This window comes from Lepus europaeus, chromosome 15 (genome assembly GCF_033115175.1).
Source record: "Lepus europaeus isolate LE1 chromosome 15, mLepTim1.pri, whole genome shotgun sequence".
Lineage (NCBI taxonomy): Eukaryota > Metazoa > Chordata > Mammalia > Lagomorpha > Leporidae > Lepus > Lepus europaeus.
In genome coordinates this window covers 57069434-57092074 of record NC_084841.1, presented here as the reverse complement: position 1 = coordinate 57092074, position 22641 = coordinate 57069434, and the positions used below count along the sequence as shown (strand labels likewise).

The 22641-nt window shown below is 42.7% G+C and overlaps 1 protein-coding gene across 3 annotated transcripts in view; it reads right to left on the bottom strand.

Moving 5' to 3' along the window:
• Nucleotides 1-22641, bottom strand: part of GTF2H2 (general transcription factor IIH subunit 2) — a 33622-nt gene that overhangs the window by 1691 nt on the left and 9290 nt on the right. For 2 of the 3 annotated variants that reach the window (XR_009868076.1, XM_062212208.1), the window contains exons 11-17: nucleotides 21607-21714; nucleotides 18773-18836; nucleotides 15338-15441; nucleotides 14707-14809; nucleotides 10173-10212; nucleotides 6025-6136; nucleotides 2425-2473 (exon numbers count right to left, since the gene is read on the bottom strand). Coding sequence is in view for 2 of the 3 variants with exons in the window: in XM_062212208.1 (XP_062068192.1) it covers nucleotides 2425-2473; nucleotides 6025-6136; nucleotides 10173-10212; nucleotides 14707-14809; nucleotides 15338-15441; nucleotides 18773-18836; nucleotides 21607-21714 (580 nt within the window). In the remaining variant the exon portion in view is untranslated. The remainder of the gene's footprint in view (nucleotides 1-2424; nucleotides 2474-6024; nucleotides 6137-10172; nucleotides 10213-14706; nucleotides 14810-15337; nucleotides 15442-18772; nucleotides 18837-21606; nucleotides 21715-22641) is intronic. The other variant, XM_062212209.1, reaches the window with a different exon arrangement.

The following is a 22641-nucleotide window of genomic DNA, read 5'->3' as shown; positions in this document are numbered from 1 at the left end:
CACACACCTGCATTACCTGACATAGGGTTTGCATCCACCTCCTTGTATGGCTGCTCTTTGGCATTCCCACAACACTCGACATATTGTTAGCACGTTCACATGGGCTTCTTTACAAGTCTTAAGACTGGAAGGTTCACAGGATCCATGAGGTCAGGGTTTATGTCCTCTGTTCAATGTCAACATCCCTAATGTCTAGAATGCTATCAGACTTAAACAAGATGTCCAAGTTTTTTTGGGGTGAATTTATAAATTAATGAACAAATTGGATACTGTTCCCAGGGCTCGGGCCAGAGTGAGATTTTAGTACCCTACGGATGCCAGCAGACCCCAGTCCATCCTGTAATACACTTCCCTGGAGCAGAATGGACAAGAGAATAATGTATCCTCCATCCTTAAAGAACCAGACTCAAAAGAGGCCCCAATGTGACAGCCTCCTGCAGGGACTCAAACTTCTTGCCCTTTCTCCTAACTTCTGCCACTCACTAAAGGCCTTGGGACTCCACCAACCCACTTCCCAAGTGCTGGTTGTATCCCTTCTTTCTCACCCTTATGAAATCATTTCAGGTTAGGAATTGGCCAGTCATTAGAGATACAGAAAGCTGAATACAGACATCACCACAAACATGAGGAAGTTGCAAAGTATTGAGAAATCTTGACAAATCCTTACAGTTCTTTTCTACTTCTGTTCTGAGCAGTAGCCGCCCTACTGACCCCTGTTTTGGCATAGTGCTTTGTTTCTTAAAAAAAGTAAAAAACCCAGCAGAATTCACATACCGCGTGTATAACTCACAAAAATAAAAGAATTGAAGGGCACATGAAGAACAACTAAAGAGGGGCTGAATGCTAATGGGTATGGAATTTCTTCTTAGGGTGAATATGTGAGCTGCAAGGTCTGTAGTGATACCTCATGTTTCATTCCTGATCTTAGTCATCGCTTTTTTTGCTTGCCAACCTACCTAAGGATATGAGAATTTTATTGAGCCAACTTCTGGTTTTACTGATTTTCTCTATTGTTTCCCTCATACTTCTTTTTATTCACACACACACACACATTTCCTCCTTTCTTACATAATGGGTAGTATATGATATCCTCTAAATGTTAGTATTTTCTGAAAGATCTATTTCAGGTAGAAGGAAAATGGTCCTTAAATAGATATGAGATGCAGGGCCAGTGCCATGGCTCACTTGGCTAATCCTCTGCCTGCGGCGCCGGCATCCCACATGGGTGCCGGGTTCTAGACCCAGTTGCTCCTCTTCCAGTCCAGCTCTCTGCTGTGGCCCGGGAAGGCAGTGAATGATGGCCCGGGTACTTGGGCCCCTGCACCCGCATGGGAGACCAGGAGGAGGCACCTGGCTCCTGGCTTCGAATCAGCGTAGCTCTGACCGTAGCAGCCATTTGGGGGGATGAACCAACGGAAGGAAGACCTTTCTCTGTCTCTCTCTCTCACTGTCTAACTCTATCTGTAAAAAAAAAAAAAAAGATATGAGATGCAAAAAAAAAAAAGGGGCCAGTGATGTGGCTCAGTGGGTTAACGTCCTGGCCTGAAGCGCTGGCACCCCATATGGACGCCAGTTCGAGACCCGGCTGCTCCACTTCCCATCCAGCTCTCTGCTATGGCCTGGGAAAACAGAAGATGGCTCAAGTCCTTGGGCCCCTATACTCGCGTGGGAGACCTGGAAGAGGTTCCTGGCTTCAGATCAGCACAGTTCCGGCCGTTGTAGCCAATTGGGGAGTGAACCATTGGATGGAAGATGCTCTCTCTCTCTCTCTCTCTGTGTAACTCTGACTTTCGAATAAATAAATAAATATTTTTTAAAAATAGATAGGAGATGCAAGAAGAAATGAAGAGCCAAGAATGTGATAAATATGTAAGACTAAATCTTAAGATTAAGATTAACCTTAATTAATAAATATGGGCTGCTTATAACAAGTATTAATCCTTTAAAAATTAGATATACAACAGTAATAATATTTATATGAAGACAGTAATAAATGGAATTAAGGTATTCTGTGCTTGTGTTGTCAGTGGAGAGATTACAAAGTTACACAATAACTTTAGCTTTGGATAAGCTGTGGGTGCATACTGGACAGAACTTTCCCATGCATCCTCAGATTCCCTGGACTGCCTCCCTCCTTTCCAAAGGTGCAGTCTGCTTTTGACTCTGCACTGCTGCTGTCTTGTGTCCAGTCTCCTGAGTTGGTTGGCACCAGGCCCATCTGACCAGATTTGCCAGTGCCACTGTGCTGGCTTCCTGAGCAGCCACTGAAGTACTGAGAGAAACAACCTTCCGGGCAAACTATGACCAAGGGGAATGGGCTACAGAAGATGCTAGAAAATAAGTTATCTTTCCTCCCTCCCCTTGAGGGAATGCATGGAGGGGCAGTGTCTCCTCACAGACTTTCTAGAGAAGTCTCACACTCACTTGCTGAAAGATTCCAATATCTCTTCATAGCCTGTCACGAAGCTGGCCACTGTGAAAACACAATGCATCATGTTGTTCCTTGCCTTGCTTTCCCTTTTCTTCCTCACTCTCACCTTCCCCAGTCTGAACCACCCAAATAAAGTAAAAATACTTGCTTCTTTGCCTCAGGTTCTATGTTATAGGACCCAAAACAAGAAGGTCTTTCTGTTTTAATTTTTAAGGGAACCAGTGAAGAAAAACAGATGAAGAAAGAAAATAATCAATTCACAAGAAGACAAGAAAGAAAAGGAAAGATGAAATAATTGAAACCAACAGCACAAAGATGACAGATGTAAATATACAAGTGGTAAAATATGAGTATATTTTCATACATAAATAATACATATATTTACCTTTATTAAATAAAGTTAATTTACATACTAAATATAAATGGACTAAATGCTTCAGTTAAGACAAAGACTGTCACACCAAATAAAAACATTAAGTAAAGATATATACATTTGAAAGTATTTAAAGCCTAATTTTCATAATGGAGTTTAAGTATTAATTAACTGAACAGTGGAACTCAGACATATTATTCAGAAAGATCTCTAATGTTACATAGTTTTCACTAATACAACATATTGTGGTGTTCCAAGAAGGAAATTAAGAGGCCACAACTGTCTTACATTATTGCTGCAATCTTAAAATTTTCTCAATTATTGTGAAAAAAATAATTCTTCCTTAAGCATGATCAAATATGCAAATAAAACTATAAAGAGATAAAACTATAAAGAAATAAAGCTGTGAACTATATTAGGTTGGGAAAATGAGTCTTTAATATAGTTCTAGTAATTTTTCAGGAGGTAACTATTCAAGGTCTTCTTTCTAAGCCAGGTAGGGTTGAGAAAGAAAATTCTGACACTGTTAAAGCTATCTCCTGCAAGCCACTGATATCTCTGTTGATAAACAGAAGGAAGATAGCAGTTTTCAGGTTACCTATGGCTGAAATTTGTTTCCATATAACGAACCACTAGGTCCAGGCTCAAGGAACATAACTCCAAGAAAAACACCTGTTTGGTCATGTATCTGTGTGTGTATGTGTGTGTGTGTGTGTGTGTGAACACTTGTTGAAAATGCTAACTTCCGGGCTCTACCAAAAATAAACTGAATATACTCTTTAGGGTAGAATTACATTATCTTTACTGATCATGTTCCTTAGTAAGCATACCTAAAATAAAAATTTCATATTGAAACTCAATTTAGAGTTACTAAAGTCCGTAGATATAATAATATACTTTTTTGTTTCTTTTTCTTTTTTTAAAAAATTTAATTATTTGAAAGGAGAATGAGAGAGACAGAAAGAGAGATCTTCCATCCACCGGTTCACTTCCCAAATAGCTGCAATGAGTGGGGCTGGGCCAGGCCAAAGCCAGGAACCAGGAGTTTCCTCAAAGTCTCCCTTGTGGGTGCAGGGCCCAAGCACTTGAGCCATCCTCCGCTGCTTTTCCAGGCGCATTAGCAGGGAGCTGGATCAGAAGTGGAGCAGCCAGGACCGAAACTGGTGTCCATATGGGATGCTGGCGTTGCAGACGCCAGCCGCTTTAATACTTTTCTATGGAAGGTGGATTCACTCCCAACAGAGTAAATCTGGGAAGAATTTTACTCATAATGATATTATGTATTTGCTTTGAATCTAAAACACAGACTACATCATATATTCTCATCTAAGTTTCTCTGATGACTCAGAGTGGGGAAGTTGAGAGACAAATTAAATAGTCCCTGAGTAGGAAATATAGTAAAGTTAACAGGGATAGACACCACAACTCTGGCCTTTCTAGCCTGAACTATAAGGCAAAACAGTCTCAGATAGCAAAGAACCAAATGTTTGTATTAGATATACCCCACCAAGTAAAATACTTTACCAATTATTATACAGTAACCTTTAGTATGTGTGTTACCAAAGCAAGCACTATAAAGTAACCTTTAAAGCAAAAGGCTTAGTATATGAGAGTGAAAGGGCTGGACAACATGCTTTCCCTCACAGCATTTGAATCTCACCCTTAGCAAAGCTTTCTAGTTCTGCCACTATGGTAAATGATAAAGGCAAGAGTATCAGCTAGCCTTGTGGTATCTTTGCTTATAGAAAAATGACTCTTGGGGGCCGGTGCTGTGGCACAGCGGGTAAAGCTGCCACCTGCAGTTCCGGCATCCCATATGGGTGCCAGTTCAATTCCCGCTGCTCCACTTCCAATCCAGCTCTCTGCTATGGCCTGGGAGAGCAGTGGAAGATGGCCCAAGTCCTTGGGGCCCTGCACCCGTGTGGGAGACCTGGAAGAAGCTCCTGGCTCCTGGCTTCGGATCAGCGCAGCTCTGGCCACTGCGGCCAATTAGGGAGTGAACCAGCGGATGGAAGACTTCTCTCTCTCTGCCTCTCCTTCTCTCTCTGTGTAACTCTGATTTTCAAATAAATAAGTAAATCTTTAAAAAGAAAGAAAGAAAGAAAGAAAGACTCTTAATTGAGAAATCACATCTGGACTGAGATGTACTATAAATAACCTGATGGCAACCTCATGCTCCAGGCTTCCCGAGTGGTGGCTGCTGAAATGAACACACCTCTTGTGAGGACCCTGAAGCTGTGCTAGAAGACAACCTGGCTCTTGGATGGCCCCAGAGAATCTCATCTCCTTGCAGCTGAACTATGCTAGGAGGACTATGGCTAATGAGAACCACTTGGGGCTGCCCTGCTGGCACCAAGTGTGGCCATGGCAGTACTTATGCTTAAAGGATTAACCTAAAGAGATCATAGCCATAATTAATTTCAGTTGTACCAATTTTATAATTATATTCCAAATGTTTTAAAGCCTCATTTCATATGTATTAATTTCATAACTATTAACTAATGTTCATATTACATTGGATTTATGTTTACACTTAACTTTCTTTTTACACTAAGTTAACAAATCAAAACAAATTGTGGGGTAGGCGTTTAGCCTAGCAGTTAAGACACTGCTTATCCCATATCGCAGTACCTGGGTTTAACAGTCAGCTTTGGCTCCCAACTCCAGTTTTCTGCCAATGTAGAACCTGGGGGGCGGCACTGCTGGCTCAAGTAATTGTGTTCCTGCCACCAACATATCAAACCTGCATTGAGTTCCCAGCTCCAGGTTTTGGCTGGGCCCAGCCCCAGACATTGTGGACATTTGGGGAGGTAATCAATGGATAGTTCATTCTCTGTGTCTATCTTTTTTCATGTGTGTATGTGTGTGTGCCTGATTCTCAAAATAAGTTTTTGAATTATAATGAATTGCAAAATCTCAATTTCAAAAAAATGAAATTCTTACAGCTTAATATTATAAATAAGTTACATACAATGCATATTGACTGAAAAATTCTGACTAAATGGAAAAAACTAATTAAATGAAATACTACTAAATTCCAGAAATCTCTATGACAAAAAATTCAATAAAATATATTTGCTAAGCAAACATTTTCTTAAGATGTTTCTTTTCAACTTACTCTTTGTGCCTTCATTGAAGCTTCCTCTAAAGAACCATTTAAACATTCATACCTTTGATTTTTTAACACATACAATGTATACTGCAAGCTGGAATCAAATACCTGAAGGAGTTGGAATTTTATGAATACAGCCAGGACAACAATGGAGAGAGTCATGAACAAAAACATCACAGTCCACACAGAAAACATTCTGGCACGCAGAGCAAACATAGACCTGCATTGAAAAGAAGAAAAAGGAGTTAAGTGGTTTCCCAAAGTTAAGTACAGCACAACTAAAAGACATCCAAGTAGCTTTGTTCTTTTATATCCTTATCAGTTTTTCCCTACTTACCTACCCATTTCCATTGTAAAATATATTCTCAAATCTAAGGCAACTGCAGTAGGCCTATGGTGCAGCAGTTAAAGTCACTGTTTGGGATGCCTGTATTCTATATCAGAGATCCTGGTTCAAGTATCAACTACTCTGTTTCCCATCCACTTTCCTGCTAATGACACTAGGAGGCGGCAAGTGGGGCTTTAGTACTTGGGTCACTCCCACTCACCTGGAAAACCCATTGAGTTCTGGGCTCCTGGCTTACTTAGGCCAGCATGGGCAGTTGTGGGCATTTGAGGAGTGAACCAGCAGATCCCTATTTCTCCGTATCTGCCTTTCAAACAAAATCAAAAGAAAAAAAAAAAACCCAAGGAGACTTTTTTTTCCCTCAAAACTATTCCTTAAAAATGAGGAAATAAGGGGCTGGCATTGTGATGTGACAGGTTAAGCCTCCGCATGGGACTCTGCCACCCTATATGATCACTAGTTCAAGACCCGGCTGCTCCACTACCAAGCCAGCTCTCTGCTGTGCCCTGGGAAAGCAGTAGAAGATGGCCCGAGTCCTAGGGCCCCTGTACCCGTATGTGAAACCTGGGAGAAACTCTTGGCTCCTGACTTCAAATCAGCCCAGCTCCAGCCATTGTGGCCATTTGGGGAGTGACCCAGCGGATGGAAGACCTTTCTCTCTGCCTCTGCCTTACAAATAAATAAATAAATCGTTAAAAAAAAAAAAAAAAAAAGTATGGCTGGTGCCACGGCTCAATAGGCTAATCCTCCACCCGCAGTGCCGGCACACCAAGTTCTAGTTCCGGTCAGGGCACCGGATTCTATCCCAGTTGCCCCTCTTCCAGGCCAGCTCTCTGCTATGGCCCAGGAAGGCAGTGGAGGATGGCCCACACCTGCATGGGAGACCAGGAGAAGCACCTGGCTCCTGCCTTCGGATCAGCGCGGTGCGCCAGACGCAGTGGCCACTGGAGGGTGAACCAACGGAAAAGGAAGACCTTTCTCTCTGTCTCTTTCTCTCACTGTCCACTCTGCCTGTCAAAAAAAAATATTTTTTTTTAAAAAGTAGCCTACTTTACATTTACTAAATTTCTTTCTTTTTTTTTTTTTTTACAGGCAGAGTGGATAGAGAGAGAGAGAGAGAGAGAGAGAGAAAGGTCTTCCTTTTTGCCGTTGGTTCACCCTCCAATGGCCGCTGCAGCCAGCTCATCTCGCTGATCTGAAGCCAGGAGCCAGGTGCTTCTCCTGGTCTCCCTTGCGGGTGCAGGGCCCAAACACTTGGGCCATCCTCTACTGCCTTCCCGGGCCATAGCAGAGAGCTGGCCTGGAAGAGGGGCAACCGGGATAGAATCCAGCGCCCCAACCGGGACTAGAACCCAGTGTGCCGGCGCCACAAGGCGGAGGATTAGCCTGTTAAGCCATGGCGCCGGCCTACATTTACTAAATTTCAAGTCCTGCCTGTGGTTGCTTTGGCAAGGTGAGACCAAATGATTTCATGGGCCTTATTCAGCCTGCAGGCCAGATGTTCCCCACCTCTGGTTTAGAGTATCTCCCAGCAGGTTCAATTAAAAACAGAAGCACAGGGGCTGGCATTGTGGTACAGTGGGCTAAGCTCAAGTCCTGGCTGCTCTGCTTCTGATCCAGCTCCCTGATAATGTGCTAGGAAGGCAGTGGAACATGGCTCAAGTGCCTGGGCTCTTGCCACCCATTTGGAAGATCTGAACAGAGTTCCTGTCTCATAGCTTTAGGATGTCCTGTCTTGACCATTGCAGTCATTTGAAGAATGAACCATATGACTGAAGAGCTATCAGTATTTCTCTGTGTCTCTCCCTCTCTCTGTGTGGCTCTGCTTTTTCAAACAAATAAACAAACAAATCTTTTTTTTTTTTTTTACAGGCAGAGTTAGACAGTGATAGAGAGAGAGACAAAGAGAAAGGTCTTCCTTTTTGCCGTTGGTTCACCCCCAAAATGGCTGCTACGGCCAGCGTGCTGTGCTGATCCGAAGTCAGGAGCCAGGTGCTTCCTCCTGGTCTCCCATGCGGGTGCAGGGCCCAAGCACTTGGGCCATCCTCCACTGCCTTACCGGGCCACAGCAGAGAGCTGGACTGGAAGAGGAGCTACCAGGACAGAACTGGCGCCCCAACCGGGACTAGAACCCGGAGTGCCGGCGCCACAGGCGGAGGATTAGCCTAGTAAGCCGTGGCGCTGGCCAAATAAACAAATCTTTTAAAAAAATGAGAGAGAAAGAAAAGCACCAAAATTTAACACAGATAATCCCTCTTAGGAAAGGACTTCAGAACTGGAAAACTGATATTTTTCTTTCAATCAAAACTTGAAAGAATCTGTCAAATGACACATATTAAGACAACTAAAACAAAAACCCATTTTTTTAATCAGCATTACAAACACGGGTACTGGTGCTTTCAGATAAAACTTACAGGGCAGGAAGTGGTGCAATGGTATAGCAGGTAAAGCAAACATCTGCAAGGCCAGCATCCCATATGAGTGCTGGTTCAAGTCTTAGCTACTACACTTCTGATCCAGCTTTCTGTTGTGGCCTGGGAAAGCAGTGAAAGATGGCCCAAGTGCTTGGGCCCCTGCACCCTGGTGGGAGACTCAGAAGAAGCTCCTGGGTCCTGGCTTCGGATTGGGTCAGCTCTAGCAGTTATGGCCATTTGAGGAGTAAACCTTCGGCTGGAATACCTCTCTCTCTCTGCCTCTGCCACTCTGTTACTCTGCCTTTCAATGAATATTTTTAAAGGTTTATTTATTTATTTGAAAGTCAGAGTTACACAGAGAGAGGAGAGGTAGAGAGAAAGGTCTTCCATCTGATGGTTCACTCCCCAATTGGCCGCAACGGCCAGAGCTGTGCCAATCCAAAGCCAGGAGCCAGGAGCCTCCTCCGGGACTCCCACGCAGGTGTAGGGGCCCAAGGACCTAGGCCATCTTCTACTGCTTTCCCAGGCCACAGCAGAGAGCTGGATCAGAAATAGAGTAGCCAGGACTAGAACCAGTACCCATATGGGATGCCGGCACTTCAGGCCAGGGCGTTAACCTGCTGTGCCACAGTGCCCGCCCCATAATGAATCTTAAAAAAGAAGTGCAGCAGTGGGGCCAGCGTCATGGTGTAGTGGATGAAGCCACTGCCTGTGATGTTGGCATCCCATATGGGCGCTGGTTCGTGTCCCAGCTGTTTCGCTTCCAGTCCAGCTCTCTGCTAATGGCCTGGGAAAAACAGAGGAAGATGACCCAGGTGTTTGGGCCCCTGCTACCCGTGGGAGACCTGGAGGAGGCTCCTGGCTTCAGTCTTGCCCAGCGCTGGCCACTGCGACCATCTGGGGAGTCAACCAGCAGATGGAAGATCTCTCTCTCTCTCTCTGTATCTGTCTCTCCCTCCTTCTCTGTAACTTTTTCAAATAAATAAATAATCTTTTAAAAAAAGAAAGAAATGGAACAAATGGGACTCAAACTGACACTCTGATATGAGATGCTAACATCGTTAAGTAGCCGCTTAATCAGCTGCGCCCTAGCCCCTATACAAGCTTATATATTCAAATTGACCCTCTCCAAAATTGTAACATTTTCTCATTGGTACAACAGAGGAATCACACCAATGTGTGGCCACCTGAAATGGTAACTTCAAAATGAGTTATGACAGAGCCTAAAATATAACATGAAGACAAATTTTATGTACTTCCAAAATAATTCAGTTTACCCTGAAAATGAAGATAAAGAACAAAAATATATTTATAGCAAAATTAGAATGTAGCATGATAAAACTATTAATGATTAAATTATTTTGCTCCCGCTTTACCTCTATCTCTTGTAATTATATGTATGAGGAAAAACCTGATGTCAGGCTGGTATTCAACAAGCTGTGGAAAATTTATTGTACTACCATATTACTCAACATTTAGAAAGTCAATGAACTTACATGTTGGTCTTTCAATTCCCCCTGACAGCCATAGCAAAATCTGAAAAAGAAAGTTCAAGAAGCAATCTTAAAAGAAATCATTCATTATAATAATTCGTCAAATTTAAACAATTAGAATCATTTAAATTAATAATTGTCTTTTTAAAAAGATTTATTTACTTATTTGAAAGGCAGAGCATCAGAGAGGGAGAGACAGAGACAAAGAAAGACAAAGACATCTTCTATTCGCTGTTTCACTCTCTAAATGGCCCGAACAGCAAAGATTGGGTCAAGCCAAAACCGGGACCCAGGAACTCTATACACATCTTCCCAGTTGGGGGCAAAAGCCCAAGTACTTGAGCCAACTACTTCTTTCCCAGGCATATTAGCAGGAAGCTGGGTTGTGGTGGAGCAGCCAGGACTCAAACTGGTACTCAGACACAGCTTCCTAGTATAAAAAGTGGTGGCTTAACTTATTGCACCACAATGCCAGCCCCTGCCATTTTTCTTTAAAAACAAGGCTGATTTATTTATTTAAATGGCAGAATGACAGAGACAGAGACAGACAGAGACAGAACCAGAGCTTGTTTTATTCTTTGAGATTTATTTATTGGGGCCAGCAATGTGGCATAGAAGGTTAAGCCTCCGCCTGCAGTGCTGGCATTCTATATGGGCAACTGGTTCAAATCCTGTCTGCTCCACTTCTCACCTAGCTCTCTGCTATGGCCTGGGAAAGCAGCGGAAGATGGTCCAAGTGCTTGGGCCCCTGCACCTGCCCTGGAGAACTAGAAAAAGCTCCTGGATCCTAGCTCCTACTCCAGACAGGCCCAGCCATATCCATTGTGGCCATTTGGGGAATGAATCAGCACCCTGAAGATCTCTCTTACCTTCTTTCTGTATCTCTGCCTATCAAATAAATAAATCTTAAAGAGAAAGAAAGAGAAAGAGAAAGAGAGAGAGAGAGAGAGAGAAAATCTTCTGTCCATTAGTTCATTCCCCAAATAACCACAACAGCCAGTGCTGGGCCAGACTGAAGCCAGGAGTCAGGAACTTCTTCCAGATCTCCCATGTGGGTGCAGGGGCCCAAGCACTTGAGCCATCTTCCATTGCTTTCCCAGGCACATTAGCAGAGAGCTGGATCAGAAGTGCAATAGTGGGCCACCGCTGTGGCGTAGCAGGTAAAGCCACCACCTGCAATGCTGTCATCCCATATGGACGCTGGTTCAAGACTCAGCTGCTCCACTTCAGAACCACTTCTCTGCTATGGTCTGGGAAAGCAGAAGATGGCTCAAATCCTTGGGCCCTTGCACCTATATGGGAAGACCCAAATGAAGCTCCTGGCTCCTGGCTTCGGATAGGCATGGCTTTTGATAGGCACAGCTCCGGTCCTTGCAGCCAACTGGGGAGTGAACCAGTTGATAGAATACCTCTCTCTCTCTGCCTCCCCTTTTTCTGTGTAACTCTTTCAAATAAATAAATCTTTTAAAAAAAAGCCAGCACCATGGCTCACTAAGCTAATCTTCTGCCTGCAGCACTGGCACCCTGGGTATTAGTCCCGGTTGCTCCTCTTCCAGTCCAGCTCTCTGCTGTGGCCTGGGAAGGCAGTGGAGGATGGCCCAAGTGCTTGGGCCCTGTACCTGCATGGGAGACCAGGAGGAAGCACCTGGCTCCTGGCTTCAGATTGGTGCAGCGCGCCGGCCATAGCTGCCACTTAGGGGGTGAACCAACGGAAAAAGAAAGACCTTTCTCTCTGTCTCTCTCTCTCTCTCACTGTCTAACTCTGCCTGTCAAATAAATAAATAAATAAATAATAAAAATAAAAAAAAAAACCACTAATTCAGCCCAATCTGTCCCAAAATAATCTAAATATCCTCTCAGTAGGTTCAATTAACTTAGGATTTCCACAGTTCTTTTGCTTTCTCTTGGAGCTTTGTGACCTTCTGCTGGACTGACTGCACCGCTGACACAAGGTGTTGTTCTGGGATCTCTCATGCTAGGCTGCTTTTTTACCCTGTTTTGAGTTAGATACAAATTCCTAGATTTTCTTTTACTTTTTTTTTTTTTTTTTTTTTTTGACAGGCAGAGTGGATAGTGAGAGAGACAGAGAGAAAGGTCTTCCTTTGCCATTGGTTCACCCTCCAATGGCCGCTGCAGCCGGCTCATCATGCTGACCCAAAGCCAGGAGCCAGGTGCTTCTCCTGGTCTCCCATGGGGTGCAGGGCCCAAGCACTTGGGCCATCTTCCACTGCACTCCCGGGCCATAGCAGAGAGCTGGACTGGAAGAGGGGCAACCAGGACAGAATCCGGCACCCCGACCAGGACTAGAACCCGGTGTGCCAGCGCCGCAAGGTGGAGGATTAGCCTGTTAAGCCACGGTGCCAGCCAAAATCTCCCTCTTTCTCTCTGTCTCTCCCCTTCTCTCTGTCTCTAATTCTGTCTTTCAAATAAATAAATCTTTAAAAAGCAAAAAAGCAACTAAGAAAAAGAATGACAGAAAATCTAGGAATTTGGCCGGCGCCGCGGCTCAATAGGCTATCCTCCGCCTTGCAGCGCCGGCACCCTGGGTTCTAGTCCCAGTTGGGGTGCCGGATTCTATCCCGGTTGCCCCTCTTCCAGGCCAGCTCTGTGCTATGGCCCGGGAGTGCAGTGGAGGATGGCTCAAGTCCTTGGGCCCTGCACCCCATGGGAGACCAGGAGAAGCACCTGGCTCCTGGCTTTGGATCAGCGAGATGTGCCGGGTGCAGCGGCCATTGGAGGGTGAACCAACGGCAAAAAGGAAGACCTTTCTCTCTGTCTCTCTCTCTCACTATCCACTTTGTCTGTCAAAAAAATTTTAAAAAATAAATAAATAAATAAAAAGAGGGAGATTTCTCAGCCACTGGTTCACCCTCAAACCAGCACTCGTGTGGGATGCTGGCATTGCAGGCAGTGGCTTAACCTGCGGCACCATAATCAACCCTTCTCAGTTCCTATAAATCACTCACTCTAGAAAGTCTGTTTTTGAGACCTTCCAAGTCTGAAAACGGCTTGGCTAGCTATATAAACAGTTGGTAATAATTTACACTCCACAGTTTGAAGGTGACTTCCTTGTCAGCAACCAGTGCTGCTGGTAAAGCATACAATTTTAATTCCAGACCTCTGGCATGAGACCTGATATCTTTGGAAATTTTTAGGGTTAGTATTTGTTGCACATTCTGAAATTTCACAATTATACATATTAATGTGGATCCCTTTTCCCTCAATATGTTAGCCACTCGGCAGTCCCTTTCAACCTAAAACGCTCTATATTTCAATTGCAGAAAATTTCTCCGAATTATTTCTTTCATGATTCCTTATGCTACGATTTATCTTTTTCTTTCTCACGCTATACTGATATTGGACCTTCTGGATAAGTTTTCTCATCTTTCCTAAGTTACCCCTCTTTGTTTTTTCCACCTTTTACTCTGCTTTCCAGTAGTTTTCTTCATCTTTATCTCTCAATCCTTTTACTGGGTTTTTCATTTCTACTATAATTAACCTCACCCATAAGTAAATAAATACAAGTTAAAACAATGAGTACACTTCTTTGTCAGTTTTGGCCAATATCAAGAAGTTTCATAAAACTTAGGGTTGGCCAACTACAGGAAAACAATAAATGAATCCTCTTTGAAGGACAACTTTACAAAGTCTATCAAAATTTATATAATCTTTGATCCCACCTTTACTAATTTACCATGCATTTATACTTGCACCTTCAAAGACAGAAGCATTATTTGTGAACAGTAAAAGAAACAATTTTAAATATTCAACAGGAGACAACTGGCTTGCAAACCATCATATAGCCATGAAATATGCAATAATCTCAAAGCTAAGATTGATCCAGACATGCTGATATGAAATGATTTCCAAAATTACTTAAGGTGAAGAGCAAAGAGATGGATTGATACACATTTGTCTACTGGGCAGAAATTTTTTAATATGATTCCTAAACCCTGGAAGTTGTTAAAATTTAAATCTTTGTTTCCTAAACACTATTCTACAATAGATTAACTACTGCTATTTCAGCCTTGACTTGTGAGAGTTCACAGAAAACGCATTAAAAAAAATCTGTATGTTCTTGATTAATTGTTATGCTGCCTCTTATTTTCAGTGGTGTGCTAGAGCTAGAATGTTTTAGCTTTAGAGAGTCAACTGTGAAAATATTCAGGAATTTTGAGAGCTGGTTATTAAATGGCCAGTAATTAGAGACTGGTCATGATGGGAGTATTTATACCATTGAAATCAGCAAATCCTAATCAGGGTTTTGTTTTTCTTTTGGAGAGATTTATCATTACACCACCCATCATTCTTACTCTATGGAGGTGGTTTTAGGGAAATTAACAGATTTCTGGAGATAGAGATCCTTTTAACAGTGAGTCATTTCAAATCGTAGTCAATGTATTCTACATCTCATCTTTTAAATTAGAGGTAATCTTAGAAGTAATCTTACCCAAATTAATATGAATAAGCTTTTATAAAGCAATAATAATATATTCAAACATTAGTTTTCACCACTTAGATAATAAAACCCACATACCTTTCTCCTTTATTTTCTTCTAGGGGAATTTCTTGAAAAGGATCCAAAGGAAATAAGTGATGGTAAGACCGAGCCAAATGGGGAGCAGACACCAGAGTAAGACCTAACACATAAGGCACATACGTGTTTAATAATCACCATCTCATAAGGACAATGGCCAAAAATCCAAATGATAAAACTTTGCCTAAATATTTGTGTGTTTTTTGGACTGCAGGTATTCATTTGCTCATTTTACCTGTGACTACAAAGGAGATTCCAGTATAGTCTTAGTTCTATCACTAAGTGTGTGACCTTTCTTGGCCTATGTGCTTACTTACAAATGAAATAAATTCCTAGACTTCTACTACTTCTCATTTTACTTACAAGAGAGCTAGAAAAATGTCCTCTGGCTCTATTGCACTGCTTTTAAAGAATATACTTTTTAAAGAAAGAGAAATTAAGACACTCTTCTAGGATGCTATGTTTATTCTTGGAAACAAAGCACTAGGCACTCAATGAAAATAATAATCTATTTCTCTCAATACAGATTAAATCCTGAAATACATGCATACTCAAAATTTACTTTAGCAGCAATACAGACTAAGAAGCTATTCAAGATTAATGTATTGATAGTAAATAGTTGTATTCTTACCACAGATTTTACACTCAACAGGAAGCTCACAGTACTTGGCCCGACACTGTGGGCAGAAATAGCCTCCTAATGTGAGCCCTGGCTCAGTACTGCTGTCCAAATGCCTGTGGGGAAAGATTAGTTTGAAAAGGTGACACACAGAGATGTGGAAAGTTACAGCCAAAGAAAATACGCTACCTCAATCTTAAAACCTGAAATCCATTTTAAATTTAACTCTATTTTGAAATATTTCTGTTCTATACCTCACTTACACTATATTCACTTTTTGTCCTTTTCCCTCTTCATTTTTATTTGGAAGTTTCTATTACTATATTTAAATTCAATAATCTTTTCTTCTGCAGTGACTAATCGGCTATAATCCCATCCAATGTATTTTTTACTTCAGGCATTGCATTCATCTTTAGAAGTTTTATTTGGGTTTTTTCTATACCTTTTGTATCTTTTCTTATTCGCACATCCTTTCCTACTCTGAATGGATGAAGTACACTCACAATCCCTGGTCTAACACCTTTGTCTACGAACTCTATTAAGTGTGTTACAATTTCACTCTATGGGGGCCAGCACTGTGCTACACCAGGTTAAGCTTATGACTGCAATGCTGGCATCATATATGAGAGGGCTGGTTCAAGTCCTGACCGTTCTGCTTCTGATCCAGCTTCCTACTAATAGGCCTGGGAAGAAAGATGAAAATGGTCCAAGTACTTCGGTTCCTGCCACCCAAATGGGTCATCAGAATGGAATTCCTGGCTCCACACCTGGCCATTGTAGTGATTTGGGGAGTAACCAGTAATAGATCTCTCTCTGCCTTTCCTCTCCTTGTCACTCTGCTGTTCAAATAAATAAAATTTTTTTTTAAAGAATTCTCTCTATGGGGGCTGGCAGTGTGACATAGCAGGTAAAGCTGCTGCCTGCAGTGCTGGCATCCCATATCGGCACTGGATCGAGTCCTGGCTGCTCCAATTCCAATCCAGCTCTCTGTTATGGCCTGGGAAAGTAGCAGAAGATGGCCCAAGTCCTTGGGCCCCTGCACCCGCATGGGAGACCCAGAAGACACTCCTGGTTCCTGGCTTCAGATTGGCTCAGCTCTGGCCATTGTGGCCAACTGGGGAGTGAACCAACAGATGGGACCTCTCTCTCTCTCTGCCTCTCCTTCTCTCTCTGTGTAATTCCAACTTTCAACTAAATAATTAAATCTTAAAAAAAATTGTTCTCTATGATTTTTTCCTTGGTTAATGGGTCACATTTTTTTCGCATGCTTCATAATTCTTTTAAGATTTATTTAATGTATTTGAAAGATTTTTAAAATTTTTTTTTTATTTTTGACAGGCAGAGCGGACACAGAGAGAGACAGAGAGCAAGGTCTTCCTTTGCCGTTGGTTCACCCTCCAATGGCCGCTGCGGCCAGCGCACCGCGCTGATCCGAAGGCAGGAGCCAGGTGCTTCTCCTGGTCTCCCATGGGGTATAGGGCCCAAGCACTTGGGCCATCCTCCACTGCACTCCCTGGCCATAGCAAAGAGCTGGCCTGGAAGAGGGGCAACCAGGACAGAATCCGGCGCCCCAACCAGGATTAGAACCCGGTGTGCTGGCACCGCTAGGCTGAGGATTAGCCTGTTAAGCCACGGCGCCGGCCATGTATTTGAAAGATTTACAGCGAGAAAAAGAAAGAAGTCTTCCATCCGCTGGTTCACTCACCAAATAGTCACAACAGCTGGTGCTGAACCCATCTGAAGCCAGGAGCTATTTCTGTGTCTCCTATGTGGAGACAAGGGATCCCCAAGGACTTGAGCCATCCTCTGCTGCTTTTCCAAGTGCATTAGCAGGGAGCTGGATCAGAAGTGGAGGAGCTGGGACTTGAACCAGTGCCCATATGGGATGCCGGCGCTGCAGGCCAGGGCTTTAACCCACTGGGCCACAGTGTCAGCCCAGCTTCATAATTTTTTATGGGATCTCAGATACTGTGAATTTTACCTTCCTTTGGGTGTTGGCTTTTTAAAACTTCCCTAAATATTTGGGCTTTGTTATGTAATACTATACTTAAGTAACTTGGAAACAGTTTGATCTGTTCAAACCTTGCTTTTAAGCACTGTAACTCTGGTTAAGAGTACTCATCAATCTCGAGTTAATTTGGTTCCATCACTGTGAACTCTGTTCAAAGCTTGTCTTGTTAACATCTTCCCACAGACTGATGAGAATATGAACTACTCCCTGTCTATGTGAGCTCTGGGATTATTCTGCCTGCTGCAGTACACAGTTGTTTCCTTGCTTCCAGAAGGTTCATCGTGCTGACCAATACCGAGCTGTGACTTAAGGGCAAGTCTCTATAGATCTCCAGACAGTTTTCTCTCTCTCTCTGCAGCTCTTTCCTTCCAGGTACTCTGCCCTGCAACATCACAGCCATCTCAGCTTCCCCAAACTTAAAGGAGCAAACTGTGTTCCTTTAACTTAGCAGGACTCCCAGGCTCTGCAGGATAACCTGGAAACTCTGGGTGCTGGCAGTAAGCCAGTGCACCCACAGGTTCCACCTCATTTGTTTCCCTTCTTTCAGGGATCCAAACCATTGCTTAGGTGTTTTTTCTGCCTTTTTAGCAACAAGGTAAATCTAATCCCTGTTAAATGTTCATAGCTGGAGACAGAAATCTTGCCTGTGAATTTTTAGAATTACTTTTTTACCTTCGTTGTACAATTTTGTAAAATGTAAAGCTCTGGGGGGCTGGCGTTGTGACGTAGCGGGTTTAGATGCCGCCTGTGATGCTGGCATCCTATATGGATGCTGGTTCAGGTACCAGTTGCTCTACTCCTGACCCAGCTCCCTTTCAATGGCTTGAGAGAAGCAACAGAGGATGGCCCAACTGTTTGGGCACCTACCACCCACTTGGGCTACCTGGATGAAGCTCCTGGCTCTGCTGTGGCCATCTGAAGAGTGAACTAATGGATGGATGATTTCTCCCTGTCTCTCCCTCCCTCTCTGTAACTTTGACTTTCCAAATATATAAATAAATCTTTAAAAACAAAAAAGAAAAATACAAAGCTCTGAAGTTAAAACAACAGTTCATAAAATATTAGGGTATACTCCTTTGCCTTTCCCCACACACTCACCAAGAGAAACATCTTTTTGTTCTAGTTTTACTTTCTATTTCTACGGCTATTGTTTTTATCAGCAAGGTAAACAAATGTATCTACTCACACATATCCACTTATTAGATGACTAGTAACATACTGTGCACTTCTCCCCACCTTGCTGCTTCACTAAGCAATATACCCTGATGATCACTGCACAGAAGCATTTGGGGATAATCCTCGCTCTTTGTCATAGCTACACAGAAGGGAATCTTTCGTAGAAGCCATTACCCTTCAAGCCTACCTTTTCAATTTGTACTTAGAGGATGGAATTCAAAACAGAGCTTATTATTGACAATTTCAAGGTCTTTACTTACGCCATGCTGAAAGAGGGTTTTGCATCTTGATCAGACAAAGAAGCAATGGTGTGCTGGGGAAATCCTTCATAGAAGAAAATATATTACTTTCTTTTCCCAAGCAAAGAGCAAAATTCTAAGACAAAAAACTAAAATGGTTCTACCAGAAGGTCAACAAAGCTGTACAAAATCTCCCTATCTTGCCTCTTAGACATAGTCATACATGCTTATTATATAACATGAGGAAATTCACTACATTTCCATGCCAGAAGAAAAAGGAGATGAAACAGGAAAAATATCTCTCTGTAAGTAGGACTTCAGATTCTAATGTTTATATTTTCTAATTGAATAACAACACTTTAAAAAAAGTGTTTATTAAAAAAGATTTATTAATTTGAAAGGCAGGTTATGGTGAAAGGGAGCAGAGAAGAGAGAGACCTCTTATCCACTGGTCCACTCTCCAAATAGCCGCAACATCTAGAGCTGGGCCACGCTGAAGCCAGGAGCCTCTTGTGGGTCTCCAACGTAGGTGGCAGGGCCCAAGCACTTGGGCCATCTTTTGCTGCTTTCCCAGGCATATTAGCAGGGAGCTGGATCAGAAGTGAAGCAACTGGGACTCAAACCAGCAACTACATGGGATGCCAGCATCGCGGGTAGCTGTGTCACAGCACTGGCCACCAACACCACTTTTAAAAAGAAAAGTTTGGGGACCAGCACTGTGGCATGGAAGGGTAAGCTGCTGCTTGTGATGGCAGCAAACCACACTGGAGTGTCAGTCTGAGTCCCAGCTCTACATCTCCCCACTCAGGTGCCTGGGAAGGCAGTGGAAGATGGTCCAACTGCTTGGGCCTCTGCCACCCATGTGAGAGACCCAGATGGAATTCCTGGCTTCTAGCTCCAACCTGACCCAGATCTGGCTGTTAAGGCCATTCAGGGAGTGAACCAGAGGATGAAAGATCTCTCCATCACTCTAGCCTTCAAATCAATCAATCTTTAAAAAAGAAAAAAGTTTGGGGGTCGAGGCTGTGGCATAGCAGGTAAAGCTGCCAGCCACAGTGCTGGCATCCCATATAGGCGCCTGTTCAAGTCCCAGCTGCTCTACTTCCGAACCAGCTCTCTGCTATGGCCTGGGAAAGCAGTAGAAGATGGCCCAAGTGCTTGGGCCCCTGCACCCACGTGGGAGACCTGGAGGAAGTTCCTGGCTCCTGGCCTCAGACTGCTGCAGCTCTGGCTGTTGCGGCCACCTGGGGAGCGAAACAGGGGATGGAAGACCTTTCTCTCTATATCTCTCTCTCTGCCTCTCTGTAACTTTGATTTCAAATAAATAAATAAATCTTAAAAAAGAAAAAGTTTGTAATTTTTGTATCATTTCTGACCGAACTGAAGCTTATATTACAGTCACTTTAGCATACATTATGTCACATTTTCACTGCACCACAGCAGCACATACCTCTGTGCTTAAATTTTAGAAAGTCCAAGCCCTTCATGTATTTTATTTTTCATGTGTAATTTTTAATGGAAAATATGTTCAGATAAAGCAGAAACCATTAAAAAGATTACATAAAAATTAATGCATGTATCTTTATGTATCAAAACAAAGGAAAAGCAGGTAAATAATTGGAAAATATTTTTATCAGCTGACTAAGACTTGATATTCCTAAAGGACGCTAACAAATCAATCTGAAAAATAAATTCTAGATTATAAGTTTAAATAATATCTATAAGAAGGGGGTAAAGAAATGTATCAGTGGGGCCGGCGCCGTGGCTCACTTGGTTAATCCTCTGCCTTCGGTGCCGGCATCCCATATGGGCGCCGGGTTCCAGTCCCGGTTGGTCCTCTTCCAGTCCAGCTCTCTGCTGTGGCCCGGGAAGGCAGTGGAGGATGGCCCAAGTGCTTGGGCGGTGCATCCGCGTGGGAGACCAGGAGTAAGCACTTGGCTCCTGGCTTCGGATCGGCGCAGCGCACCGGCCATAGCGGCCATTTGGGGGGTTAACCAACAGAAGTAAGACCTTTCTCTCTGTTTCTGTGTCTCTCTCTCTCACTGTCTAACTCTGCTTGTCAAAAAAAAAAAGAAATGTATCAGTAAAAAAAAAAGGAGATTATCACTAAGTCAAAAAAGGTTAGTCAACACAGTACCTAAAATGTATTCAATGTTTACATTAAGCATTATTCTAATATGTCATCTATATTAATTCTATCTCTGCCACACACAATCAGATAAATACTATATCATTTTATAAAAAAAAGGTGGACCACTGAGAAAACTTAAAAGGCCAAAAACAAGATGAAAAAGCCTTCCACCTCACTAACAAACACAATTTATTTCATAGTTTTTTTTAAAGTTGGTCTTCTTTTTCAATGTAAATATAAATGCTCATCATGAAATTTTTGGAAAATGAGGAAAATGAAATATTTTTAAAATAATCTGAAACTAATCATTCTCTTTCCCCTGAAGGAAATCACTTGGAGTACTTTGGTATGCTTATCTGGAACATTTGTCTGCATAGTTTGTACAACATAACTTTAATCATACAGTACAGAGGATTTTGAAGCTTATTTTTTAAAATTCCTTAACAAAAGTATTTTTCTATAAACACTGTCTTTGTATATTTCTTTCTTTTACAATACAGAAAGCCGGTAGTGTTCTCTGGGTGACAGGATTAATTATTTTAATCCTCTTTATACTTCTCTGCACTTTCCAAAATTCTTTCAATAATCTTTTTTTCTAATTATCATTAAAAAAAGAAATTTCTAAGAGTTAAAAATTGAAACTTGTGCAAATTAAAACAAACAGCTTAGTTTGAGCAAATAAACATACTTTTTAAATCCTATTTTAAAGTAAGAAAACACTTACCCATCCGAATAAGTGAGCATTCAGAACTTGAGCTGGCAGGAGGTGGGCTAACATGATGTGTCAGCAGTTCCTTGTAATGGCTTTCATCCAAAATAACATGGTATGTGCCTAACAAGAGGAAAAGCAACCCAAGAAAAATCAATCAGGTTTTCAGGCACAACAATGAATTGCAATGTCTATGTAATTCAGTAGAATTTTTGTCATCAAAATGTGTAACATTTTCTTTTTCTTTTTTTTTTTTTTTGACAGGCAGAGTTAGACAGAGTGAGAGAGAGAGAGACAGAGAGAAAGGTCTTCCTTCCGTTGGTTCACCCCTCCAATGGCTGCCACGGCCGGCACACTGCATTGATCCGAAGCCAGGAGCCAGGTGCTTCAACCTGGTCTCCCTTGCGGGTGCAGGGCCCAAGCACTTGTGCCATCTTCCACTGCCTTTCTGAGCCACAGCAGAGAGCTGGCCTGGAAGAGGAGCAACAGGGACAGAATCCCGCGCCCCAACCGGGACTAGAACCTGGAGTGCCAGCGCCACAGGCAGAGGATTAGCCTAGTGCCAGCCCAACATTTTCAAAATAACAATTTAAGCTACATTATTGCTTAAGCTTATTTAAATAGTATCTCCAAATCAATTTTTCTAGGAATAGATGTAATTATAACTATAATTAAGGGCCGGCACCACAGCATAGCAGGTAAAGCAGTGCCTGTGGTGCTGGTATCCCACACGGGCACCAGTTAGTGTTCTGGATGCTCCACTTCCGGTCCAGCTCTCTGCTGCGGCCTGGGAAAGCAGTGGCAGATGGCTCAAGCCCTTGAGCCCCTGCACCCACATGGGAGACCCGGAAAAAGCTCCTGGCTCCTGGCTTCGGACCAGCCCATCTCTTGGGGGGGAGTGAACCAGTGAATGGAAGATCTTGTGCTCTCTCTCTCTAACTCTGCCTTTTAAATAAACAAATAAATCTTTAAAAAATAAATAACTCATTAAAACCAAGTTACAAAATCTTCACAAAGTATTACACACGCTGAAAACTCCAGTTTTCAAGA